Source organism: Notolabrus celidotus, chromosome 22 (genome assembly GCF_009762535.1).
Source record: "Notolabrus celidotus isolate fNotCel1 chromosome 22, fNotCel1.pri, whole genome shotgun sequence".
In the NCBI taxonomy this organism is placed as follows: domain Eukaryota; kingdom Metazoa; phylum Chordata; class Actinopteri; order Labriformes; family Labridae; genus Notolabrus; species Notolabrus celidotus.
This window is the reverse complement of record NC_048293.1, coordinates 25,157,236-25,168,915: the sequence shown is the minus strand read 5'-3', so window position 1 is coordinate 25,168,915 and position 11,680 is coordinate 25,157,236. Positions and strand designations below refer to the sequence as shown.

Sequence of the window (11,680 nt, the reverse complement as noted above, 5' to 3'; positions counted from 1 at the left end):
CTGTCTGCCGGCTGAGAAAACAAAAAGACTGATTCTCTGAATTTTACTGGCTGTTGACGGACAGACATGTAAAACACGGCGTAGCTTACATTGTGATAGACAACCCAAAACAGTCTGAGGTCACAACCGGGCTAAAAATAACGCTTTGGATAAGAGTATAACAACAGTCGCTAAGTGCTTCCCCGCCCTGTGAGGGAATTAGGTTACGGACATTAAACGTACACTACCAGTCAAAAGTTTGGAAACGCCTTCTCATTCAATGGTTTGTATTTATTTTAATTATTTGAAACTCTGTAGATTAATACTGAAGACATCAAAACTATGAAAGAACATATATGGAATTATTTGATTCACAAAAAAGTGTTAAACAAAGCAGAATATGTTTTATATTTTAGATTCTGTAAAGTAGCCCCCTTTTTCCTTCATGACAGCTTTGCACACTCTTGGTATTCTCTCAGTCTGCTTCATGAAGTGGTCTCCTGGAATGGTTTCTAATTAACATGAGCCTTGTCAAGAGTTCATTTGTAGAATGACTTGCCTTCTTAATGTGTTTGAGACCATCAGTTGTGTTGTTCAGAGGTAGGGTTAGTCCACAATGGATAGCCCTATTTGACTACTGTTGTAATCCAGATTATGGCAAAACCAGATTATTTCATAGTTTTGATGTCTTCAGTATTAATCTACAATGCCAAACACCATTGAATGAGAAGCTGTGTCCAAACTTTTGACTGAAAACTCTTCCTCTCTGATCTGACACGGGGGGAATTTTGTTTACTCAGGATAAGTAACGCCAGCGACTGTAACATACTGTGACAGTGTAAGTATGGACACCGATGTGAATTCTAAACGTTACTTTGTCAGTATCACTTCACCTCAGTGGAATCCAGTGCTCCAGTGACTGATGAGTGGTAATAAGTCTGCGTGCTACACTGCTGACCCCATAAGAAAATGAACGCCCGGCCTCTCCTGAAAAGTGTCGCAAGGTTTCTTCACATGATCAGCTTTTAAATTCCAGTAATGCACCACTCTTCATGTTGAAGTACTCGCGTGGTTACACATTAAAATCTGAATTTTCATTGGGTCCTGTGTAGGAACCCTTTCAGCTGTACAGAAGACGACAGCTTTTCCTCAGAGCTTGTGAATTTCCGTTTCTTCAGTTACAGAATTTAAGAACCCTGTGTAGAAACCCTGACCAGAGGAAGACATGCATAGAACATCAGTGTGACACATCTACTCAGCTTAACAGCACAGAAAGTCTGAGGCTCTGCAACATCACACCACTGTTACAAACCGGACGTCTGTCACTAAACGCTCTGCTCAGGTTAATCCGGACCAAAGCACTCGATCACGGTTTTTTGTTTCCCCCTTTCCTTACCAACAATTAAAGACAACAAAGGACTTTAAAACAAAAGGAAGAACAAATGAACATTTAACTAAAATGTGAAAATAAGTGAGCTCCGCCTGGCTGCAGTGAGGCTAAGCTTCACTCCTCTGTCCACCTCTCTGTTTGCTTTGAGGAAAGTTTCTGGCGGACGGGATCCTCTGTGATTGAATGTTTTTCTTGACAGCCCCAGCTGCTTTCAACCCCCCAAACTTTGCTGCAAGGACTGCAGTCTGTTTTTTATTGCACTTTCATTAGATTTAGGAGTCTTGAAATAAAGCACTGAGATGGCATTTAGCTATGTGATTAATATCATCATTCATCAGTTGTCTGCAGCCAACAGGCTGTCCAATGTTTACAGCTCTATGGCCAAGCGCTCCCTCTGCTGCAGCGTGGCACACGGACAAGATAACAGGTGGGCCGTGGATTGGATGACAACAGAGGAGGAGCGATTCTTGAGAAACCCCACCAGGGAGCCCACCAGTATCACACGGCTATCCATGCATGTCCCGAAATAGAGGCATTAATTTGCCAACTGTGATAAACAGAAACGCACAAGCTGTAGGAGTGCGCGTATGGAAATTCCCTTTCGATTGTGAAAGTGTCGGAGCTTGCAGGTTTTGTGGCGTAATCACATTATTTAAAGACGGAGACGCGTGTTGTGTAACGCTTCGCATTAATCTGCAGCTGTGAACGACTCTCATCTCCTTACGAACGTATTTCATTTGAATTAACATCAGTGACCTCGTCTCTTTGCCACTTTCATTTGATAAATATGATACTTGCCTCTGCAAAGTGCTAACTGCACAGTTACTAGTGTTGCAGTGGGAAGTACGGCAAACAGCCATGCTGTGACATAACCTGCTCACGATGAAGGAAGTCATTGTTAACTGCACTCAACTTGTTTATGCCGTAAAGAAAGAGAAAAGTGACACAGTACATAAATAATAAATAGACTTTCTGCATGTGGATGGATGTGCTATGTGAACACGGATTAACCTTCGCAGAGAGGTGCTCGGTACACAACCTATTCCCCGTCCCTCCCACAGTGCCCATGGAGTGAAGTAAGACAGAATGAGGCAGCGGACATACAGAGATTCTATCACGGATCAAACAGGTCGGGTTGTCCCTGCAGCTCCAGCTGACGGTTGAAGAGCTCGATCTCTTTGTTGGCCTCGGTGATGTACTCCTTAATGAACTCCTCCATGTCTGCAGTGAGAGCAATGTAAGGAAAGAGCAGCACAGACTTCACAGAACAACACAGGTGTGAGCAAACCTGTAGAGCCTGAGTATCTTACTCATTCATATCTACATCAGGTTTTCTTTTTAAAGCAGATTTAACTGACTTAAGTGTTACTTTCTACATTTACTTAAAACCTCTGGAAAAGTAAATGGAATATTCAAAATTAATATAGAATATCAAAATTCAATGTGTAATCAAGCGTCAGTAAAAATGCATTTCTCAGGACTGTGTGGGCGTGGCCTAACTCTTTGATTGACGGGTCAAGAGAGAGTTCACAGCCTGCATGTTTGAGCCGTCTGACTCTGAATCTAAAGACATCAAAACTCCAGAATCTGATCCATGGGACGCCCTGAGCAAACGAGGCTGAAGTGCAGTATGTGCACGCAGAGGAGCTCGGCTCTGGGTGTCAGACGTGACTCAGAGTTTCATTTCTGATTGGTTAGATATTTATTTTCTCATAAATATCCAAGTTAACCCCGCCTTCTTTATCCTAGCGTTTGAACGGTATCAAAAACGTAACCGGTAATACTTCAAAAATGGATTAAAGTTCAGTTCCAATATTTTAAATATATATAATAGTATCTAAATGTGACTGTAAATATCATAGGTAGAATGTTTTTGTTGATTTGGGTTACCAGAGGCTTCAGAAATGTACACTCCACGCTTACAAAGGATACTGGGATGGAAGTTTCGTCTTTCTCCAAAGATGTCCACATAGTTGTACCCGTTGTAGAAGTAGCCTCCTGGTAGTGGGTCCAAACGCCTGGTCAGCTACACAAACATATAAAGGATCAGGATCACTCAGGATTATTGACTGAAAAGGCTCACATCAATAACAGTTCCTGACCCAGCTCAAGCTCTCTTAAAAAAATGAGTAATACCTCAAACAAAACAAACAGCAGCAGAGCACAGAGAGAACACAGGGTGATGTTGTGTTGATCTTGTGTACGACATCAAAGGTTTTAAATGTATTAGTCACAAAATGTGTTGGATGCATTTCTGTAACACAATCGAGAGCAACCACTGAGGGAATTTCCTGCAACATGTATTATTACACTCCATACAGAGCAGTTACTCCTCTACATCTTTTTCTGGCGGTCTGTTTAATCCCTTACAGCCACCATGCATGAAACCATCAGCAGGGAAGTGCATATGTGCAATGCATGCGTGCTTGTAACTCAATATGGGTCCAAACTAAGCAGGTGCTAGCTCATAAAAACTCCCAATCGACAGATCCCTGCAGAGCAGCTTTGATGTCCTTCTATACAGAGAGAGGTTCTACCAGTGGAAATGACAGCGTTATGATATATAAGAATAAATAAAACAAGCTCACATGTATGTTCTTGACTTCCTGTGGTGAAAGAGTATTTGTAGTCTTCTTGGGCTTCTTTGTCTGCTTCTGTAATCAATAAAAAACACACAAAGGGTCAGGTGACACGTTAGGTTGCTTCCTAGTCTAGTTGTTGACTGATAGTGGAATCATCAGAGTAGAGCTGGGCGATATTGACAATTATGTTATCACAATAAAATACTTTGTATCAGTCGTCGTAATTACCACGATAAATATGAAATTATTATTTCATTTAAATTTAAAGGCAGATTTTTGCTCCTGAGTGAAAGTTGAAGACAGTTTGTTAGTTTCTATCTGGGATTGAATTTTCTGATCAGCTTCTTGAATCCATCATTTCTGACAGTGCTAACAGGAAGCAGGTCTTTAATGTAAGATGAGATTTTTGTGAAGTTTTAGTTTGTAGATTCTTATTTTTCTCAGGTTGAGGTTATTTGCATAATTTGATTTCAATTTACAACAAATATATATAAAATTGTATTTTGTGTATCAGCTCATTGAGCATTGTTTTGAGTTGTGCACTCCCCTTTGAGATTACTGAGGGTTACGGGCAGAGTGATGTTGTTTCCCACAGTGCAGTGAATGCATCACGTCTCTGCTCTTCCTTGACCCACATCCTTAAAGTATATTTAATGAAGTGTATTAAGTTAATAGTTAAAGCAGAGTCGACACAGTGTCGGACTAACGACTCTGCTTTGAGCTGCTAGGTTTTGAGTTTTCTTCAGTGTCGCTCGTTTCAGCTGTGTTTATATTCCGCTCCATACGTCTTTAAGTCCTGCCTACCTCTCATCCTGCGACATGATTGGCTGTTCAATGCCATCTTCTTCTTCTTCTGTCTAATGTTGGGTGGCAACTAGCATTTAAGGCTCACTAGCTTTTTAGTGGTTGGGGGGTGTAATTACATGTTTATTATATCAAATTTTTATTGGACATTTGTCATATTTTTTTTTTTGTTAGTTATATTTTTGGGCTTTTTTGGCTTTACTGACAGGACAGCTGAAGAGAGACAGGACGTGGGGAGTAGAGAGCGGGGGAAAGAAATGCTGCAAATGGTCGACTGGCTGGGAGTCAAACCGTCGACCTCTACGACGAGGACTATGATCTTGATACGTGGGGCGCTTAGACTGCTAGGCCACCAGAGCCCCCATTTGTCATATTTAAATTGAGAAAAGTTAGATCATGATAATTATCATTATGGAATTATCGCCCAGCCCTACATTAAAGATTAAAAATGTCTCTGTCATTATAAAAGCAAGGCCTTTCACATCTACCTGTTTAGCACACAGTCTGAGCCAGTCCTTCAGTCCCTCCTCAGTGAGACTGACACCATCAAAGATCAGAAAGGAGGACATGTTGGTCTCTATGGGGCCCGGCGGGGTCATAGGGTCCACTTTCTGGTCAGGGTGGATGCTCAGAGTCCCACTCACAGTGTTGTAGCTCACCTCCATCAGCTGGTCGGAGTCTGGAGAGTCCAGAAACGAAGGAGCTCACATCCAAGTCACACATACAGTTCACACCTCGTGTAACACCCGCTCCAGCAGCTTCATATGGTAACAGCGTGGTGTTGGTGGGGTGTTAATGTTTTAGCATCCATACCACCTCTCTGGTCCCAAACTGGTACACAGAACTCACGTGCAGTAAAAACTAAATGAGGTCAGACGAGTCAGACATGTCCGAGCAGAACGTAAAACATGTTTGAATGTGCAACATCTTAAAGAAAGAAAACAACATAATGATACACTACCCTAAAGACACAGACTGAGGTTCAGACTTCACACTTTCAAATCTAAGTATTAGGATACACACGATACAGTCTGCACACTCCTTCCATACTGCTGCATCCTCCAAGCTCTCTACAGTATCTGCACACTCTCTGCACAACCTCCTCACAGTCATCTGCACTCTCTCTTCATGCAAAAACACTGCACAGGTTCTTCAAATGAAAAAAGAGTGAGAAAACTATGTGGAGGAAACCAAACCAGTGGACTATGAGCTGAAATCTAAACACCAGACACCAGACCAACAACCGAGCAGGATTCCTACCGTCAGGAGCTTCGTGCCTGCCTTGAGGGAAACATTTCCTCTAATAATTACCAAAACTGGGAGATGCAAATACAGGTCAAACATGATACAACAAAGAGACATGTCGAATTTTGCAGTAATGCTGAACACAAGATGTCCAGAGAGTGTCACCTGGAATATCAAAAAGCATGAAAAAGTGAGAATTTATTCAAAAATCAAAAAACAGGATGATGATTTGAAAGTCCTACCAGAGAATCGGACTTTCCCCCAAACGTTGTACATGTTTCCTCTGAAGGGGCTCGTCCGCAGAGATGACTTTAATGCTACACACAACAAAAACAAACAGCAGTTATTAATATGAAATGTTAGCATGTAGTTTTAGTCATTTAATTAAAGTTTTCCTCAAACAGCAAGATGTGGTACGTGCATGCTTTGTGAATACACACGGTTGCACAGCACTTGCGAACAAACACTTGCAGACCTCAGTTGTCTCCATATTTGGAGGGACTGGCAGCTTATGCAATCAACTACAAACCCTGCCAGCTCATATCTGGAGCTTCTGTCACGTGTAAGAGTCAAAATAAGGGGGGAGAATTTCTTTCCATCTCACCTTTACAGCGGGTGACAAATAGAGGCCTCTCTAGGGGCTGTTTGAAAGCCAGGCGCTGCTGGGTTAGGACCAGAGACCCAGAACCGGAGAAGAAGCGCCCTTTGCACCTAAAATACAGAGCACATGCACATTTCACAAATGGTGAGAAAGTTAAGTTAAGAACAAGCCAAATGTTTGTGTTACATTTGTCTTTGGCAGGGATGTTGTTTACTCTACCAGCTGCCCACAGGGCAGAGGCCAGTATATGGGCTTTGCTGGGAGAGCTGTGGAAGTGGATGATAAATCTGTGCATCTAAATACTCTCATCAGCAGATGGAAAATAAGATTCCCGTCTCGGTCAGAGAGTTAAGTATGTGTTAGAAGCATCTCTCACCCTCACAAGCACACAGAAAGTAACTCCGTAGATGAGTCAATGAAAAGAGCCAGACTCTGGACAGATATTGAGTGTATGATCTGACAGGAGGATTTAGCAGAGGTTCATATTAGGCTGACCACTGTGGCATGAAGGCTGACTGGACCAGGTCCAAGGGGAAGGAGACCCCCTCTGTGTACATGGCAACTGCATGGCCAACAGCTTGTTACTGTGCTGCCAGGAGGCAGCTGGTGATAGAACACAAGATGCCCTGCGGGGCTTTGCAGCAATCAGCAGCGATACCCCCACCACTGCAGCCGAGTGGCAATTAAACGGCAGGGATGGAAGCGAGGCCGGGCCGAGGATCAGCAAGAGAAGGAATCAACGCCAATCTGTCGCTCAGAGGCCAAAGGGTTGAGTGTGGACACAGGGGACGCACAGGGGCCATGGACAATAAGGTGGAAGGAGGTTCTTACCATCCAGGGTAGAGGACATAACGTGCCCTCAGCATCTGTGGCTCACTGAAGCTGCTTTCAGAAAGTATCAGGTTCACATCTTCATTCCTAATAAGACAACAACAGTCGTACACATGAGTATCAGTTTATGCAAATGTCAAAATAGCATCAATCAAAATATCATTGATCCATAATCTGCACAGTAACACCCAGGTGAGGAACACTTTAGAAATGTTCCTTCCACATAATTGTGCAGGCTGAGCATTACTCTGACCCAACAAGTTCAGTGATCAGACTCAAATGTAGCCGGCAGTGACATCTGTCAGTAAAAATAAAAGCCTTTAAATAACTGTTTGCAGCATTGATCACAATTCTGCGAGCACCTACCGGGTGACAGCTCCTCTCTCTGCCAGGATGAATGCTGCAGTGGGGTTGGCAGAGCGTACCAGCTGCTGAACATGCTGCATGAGAGGGTGCTTCTGCTCTGCTGTCAGCCCGGTGAACACCACTGTGCTCACAATACCTGACATGAAACCGGGCACGGAGAGGGAATATGAGTTTCAGGGAAAACTAGTTCACAGATAAAAAAACAGAAAGTGGAGCAGCTGCAGAGAGAACGTCTTTTACATTGGGTTTCATTTATTGGCATTACTGCAGATTTTTGTGTGTGGATTTTATTGAATCCTCAGAAATGTTAAAATGAGTCATTCTTTGACAGATTGCGGTCGGTTGTTGGTTTTGGAGTGATGAGGACTTACCTTGGCTGCACTGCTCCAACAGTTTAGGGAAAGAAAACCTAGAGAGAGAGATAAGAAAGGAACACTTACTATAGATCAACATTGTAGCTGTGAGCAGAGTGAAGGCTGACTGCCAGCATGCAGTAATTCAAGTCTGACTGAGGCTGTCACCTCTGTAATGTAAAGAGACGATAATAGAAATGTTTGATCTATTTTACCTGATGCAAGATGCACACACAACAGCTGTGTTCTCACTCTCTATTTTACTGTTCCTCCTTTACAATATTGTCACTTTTAATAAATGTGCATTTGACTAGGGCGGGGCGATAATTCAATAATTACCGGGATTTCAATTTTCACGGTATAAATATAAAAACTGTTTGATAAAATATAAACAAACAAGTAATTACACCCCCCAGCCACTTCAAATGGAACGGGCGCTAAAGAGCCTTAGACGCTAGTTGCCACCCAACATTAGACAGAAGAAGACAGCATTGAACAGCCAATCATGTCGCAGTGTGAGAGGTAGGCGGGGCTTAAAGACACATCTGCATTTAAATGTAAATGAAATAATGATTTGATCTTTATCGTGATAATTATCGATATCGACTAATATGAAATATTTTATCGTGATAGCATAATTTTCAATATCGCCCAGCTCTACATTTGACTAATGGTTGTTCAGCGTAAACAGGATAATTCCTTCTTAAAGGCCTTGGCTAGCATTTTGTTTATCAATCATAGGGCATTTTTCACAGGATGACATCATGGCTGTGACCGAAAACTGAGCGATGCAAACGCTTCCTGTAATCTCATTTAATCTTAACATAATTTATCCTCAGTTTTCCAATCGATCATTGTTATACACCACTATCTGAATAACTATTCTGATCCCATTTCTCCTCCAGCCACCGCAGACCCTCCTCTGCAGCTCTGAGGGAGCCTGCAGGCCGGGGGGTGGGGTGGGGGGGGTCAGTGATTTGAAAGGCATTTATCTTTCCTGTCCTGATGTAATGAACTGTCTAAATTCATCACAAAGAATGGATCATGACTGACTGATGAGCTTCACGGAGGAGGGTGTGTTGGTCGCACATGTGGACCTGGGGGATTAAGGGGGCTATGCTGAGGGGGGTTGACAGGCAGGTCAGGCCTAAGCTGGGCTAACCATCCCCAATTAGCGCCATAGTGGGGGTCCACGGACCTCCATCCAATATATGGCAACAGGCAGTGATAGGGGGCTTGTTGAAGATGCCTCAAATGGAAAAGTCAGTGCTAACCACATTTCTAACTAAACCTCTTATAACACATTTTTCCATTGCTGAGCCAAGTGGGGCTTGTCAGAGTTTAAGTGGAGAGTCATCACAGCTCGTCTATAGCAGAGGATCCAAAACACATTTAGATTTATTATCGAAGCTCAGCTGGCTAGACAATCACCTCATCAGAAAGACCGGTGTTATGTTTCTTATACAAGTTTTTCCATCATACACACTCTAAAAATGATAAAATCTACCATGCAGAATGAACCTATCACTTTTAATCTAGTGACCAGGACATTTACAAACTCAAGACCGACCTTTTTAGTCTCGCTTTTAACTGAGTTTTATTCCTGCAACAGTTTTTATTTCACCTTACTTTACTTTATTTATTTGTTTATTATCTAGTTCAAATTTTATTCACTTTTAATTTATTTTGAATAATTATTATTTATTCATTTATTATTTTGTATCTATTATCTAATTCAAATTTTATTCACTTTTTTATTATTTATTTAATTTATTCATTAAATTTTATTTATTAGCTAGTTCAAATTGTATTCACTTTTTTGTGTATTTTATTGAACTTATTTATTTTTATTTGTTTATTTGTTTATTATCTAGTTCAAATTGTATTCACTTTTTATTTATTTAATTCTTTTTGATTTATTTACTTTAAGTATAGCATCTTATTTTCTTTTAATGGTTTAATATTTTAGTGTTTTATTACCTTAGAAATGCGTTTTATTTTGGTGATTTTAATTTCCTGTGTTGAATTTTAACATCTTAATTTACCTCAAGTGTTCCTCATTAAGATATCATTAGAGTGTTTCCTCAGTACCTTATTTATTTCTCATTTATTTTATTACTTATTTTTTTATTATATTATTATTAATGTTGCATATATTGTGTTCCTAACCTTGTGGATGGGGTTTGGAGTCGGGGCTGGGGTTGGGATTGGGGGGTCGTTTTATTTTCATTTTCATATAAATTATTATTATTATTATCTACATTATAAATGATCTATTCTGACATCTTTCTTTTTTTAAATGTATTCTATATTGAGTTGTTGTTATGTACAGCACTTTGTGTTGAAAAGCACTTTATAAATAAAGTCTGATTGATTTGTTTTAACATTTAAGTTTCACAAACGTGTTGTACCATCTCCACCCCCTAGACTGAGTCCATCTTTGTGACCATCACTAGCCAGCCTGTGCAGTGGAAAACAGCCTATTAACAGGAGTGGTATGTCATATTGTGTGGAGCAGCTCAGTCAATCTAAGACAGTGAGAAGCTCTGTAAGCTAAATCTAAAGCCTGTAACAAAAGGAGAGTGAGATTAAATGTAGGACTGATCCTATCTGGAAAAGGGACCCTGCCTTGGTTTGAACAGCTAAAAGTGTCATGTAACCTCTTCCTGGAAACCTTCAGTGGTTCAACCATTTATTATCATGCAGCCCTGTCTGTCAGCCTCCAGTAACCTCAGATGTTTCATGAAAATAGAAAGCATGAAACCATATGTTTTGATACACACTAATTTTAAATTATGATAGTAGAACAGACCGTTAAACTGTATGAGGTGACTAGATGTGATATACGATTCTTCAGAGGTTTAATTCTTTGTTTTGTTCCTCGTACTAAAAATCAGTTGTACCTGTGCTCCATGCAGGAGGTCAGGGGGTTCACACAGGCAGTGACAGCGCCAATGGTGAAGCAAGCCTGGACGACTGGGTCAGGGTGGAATAGCACAGCCTGGATCACATCCAGGGCATCTGTGTATCTATTGAAACAAGTGTACAAATGAAAAATCAGACAATGCCTGTCCTGTTACTTTGATAAGATTAGGTTACATTTAGTGTCAATACCTTAAAAGCGACTGTGTTTACTCAAATGGAGAAGGTGCTAAGATCTGCTTCTTTGATAAATAAGGATGAAGTTTCCAGTACTGGAGACATTTACTGACATCAAATGTAGTGAGTTTAATACTGTAGTGTTTCTCTTAAAGCTAAGTCTTTCTCTTCTCAGTTCCCCTCTGTATGAAGCTGATCAGCAGGCTTTCTTACCCAGGTGAGAGCACCAGCAGACGGGGTTTGCCTCCCGGGCCTCTCTGACTCTCCAGGAAGCCAGACAGAAACTGCTGCAGGTGTAGGGCTGAGAAGCTGTCAGAGCTGTCAGGGCTGGGTTCATACACCACCCACCTATGGATGAAGTGATAAAAGATAGCATGTTTATGTGCTGTGTTGACGTTTCCATCGTTGTTTATGATAAAATAACTACCGG

General features: G+C 41.3%; 1 protein-coding gene across 1 annotated transcript in view; it reads right to left on the bottom strand.

Moving 5' to 3' along the window:
• Positions 1 to 2,267: 2,267 nt before the first annotated feature.
• Positions 2,268 to 11,680, bottom strand: part of c22h20orf194 (chromosome 22 C20orf194 homolog) — a 19,657-nt gene continuing 10,244 nt past the window's right edge. The window contains exons 28-38 of the mRNA XM_034674343.1: positions 11,464 to 11,598; positions 11,055 to 11,180; positions 8,170 to 8,207; positions 7,799 to 7,934; positions 7,433 to 7,519; positions 6,605 to 6,711; positions 6,243 to 6,317; positions 5,244 to 5,434; positions 3,958 to 4,023; positions 3,302 to 3,395; positions 2,268 to 2,590 (exon numbers count right to left, since the gene is read on the bottom strand). Coding sequence (XP_034530234.1) covers positions 2,484 to 2,590; positions 3,302 to 3,395; positions 3,958 to 4,023; positions 5,244 to 5,434; positions 6,243 to 6,317; positions 6,605 to 6,711; positions 7,433 to 7,519; positions 7,799 to 7,934; positions 8,170 to 8,207; positions 11,055 to 11,180; positions 11,464 to 11,598 — 1,162 coding nt within the window. The 3' untranslated portion in view covers positions 2,268 to 2,483. The remainder of the gene's footprint in view (positions 2,591 to 3,301; positions 3,396 to 3,957; positions 4,024 to 5,243; positions 5,435 to 6,242; positions 6,318 to 6,604; positions 6,712 to 7,432; positions 7,520 to 7,798; positions 7,935 to 8,169; positions 8,208 to 11,054; positions 11,181 to 11,463; positions 11,599 to 11,680) is intronic.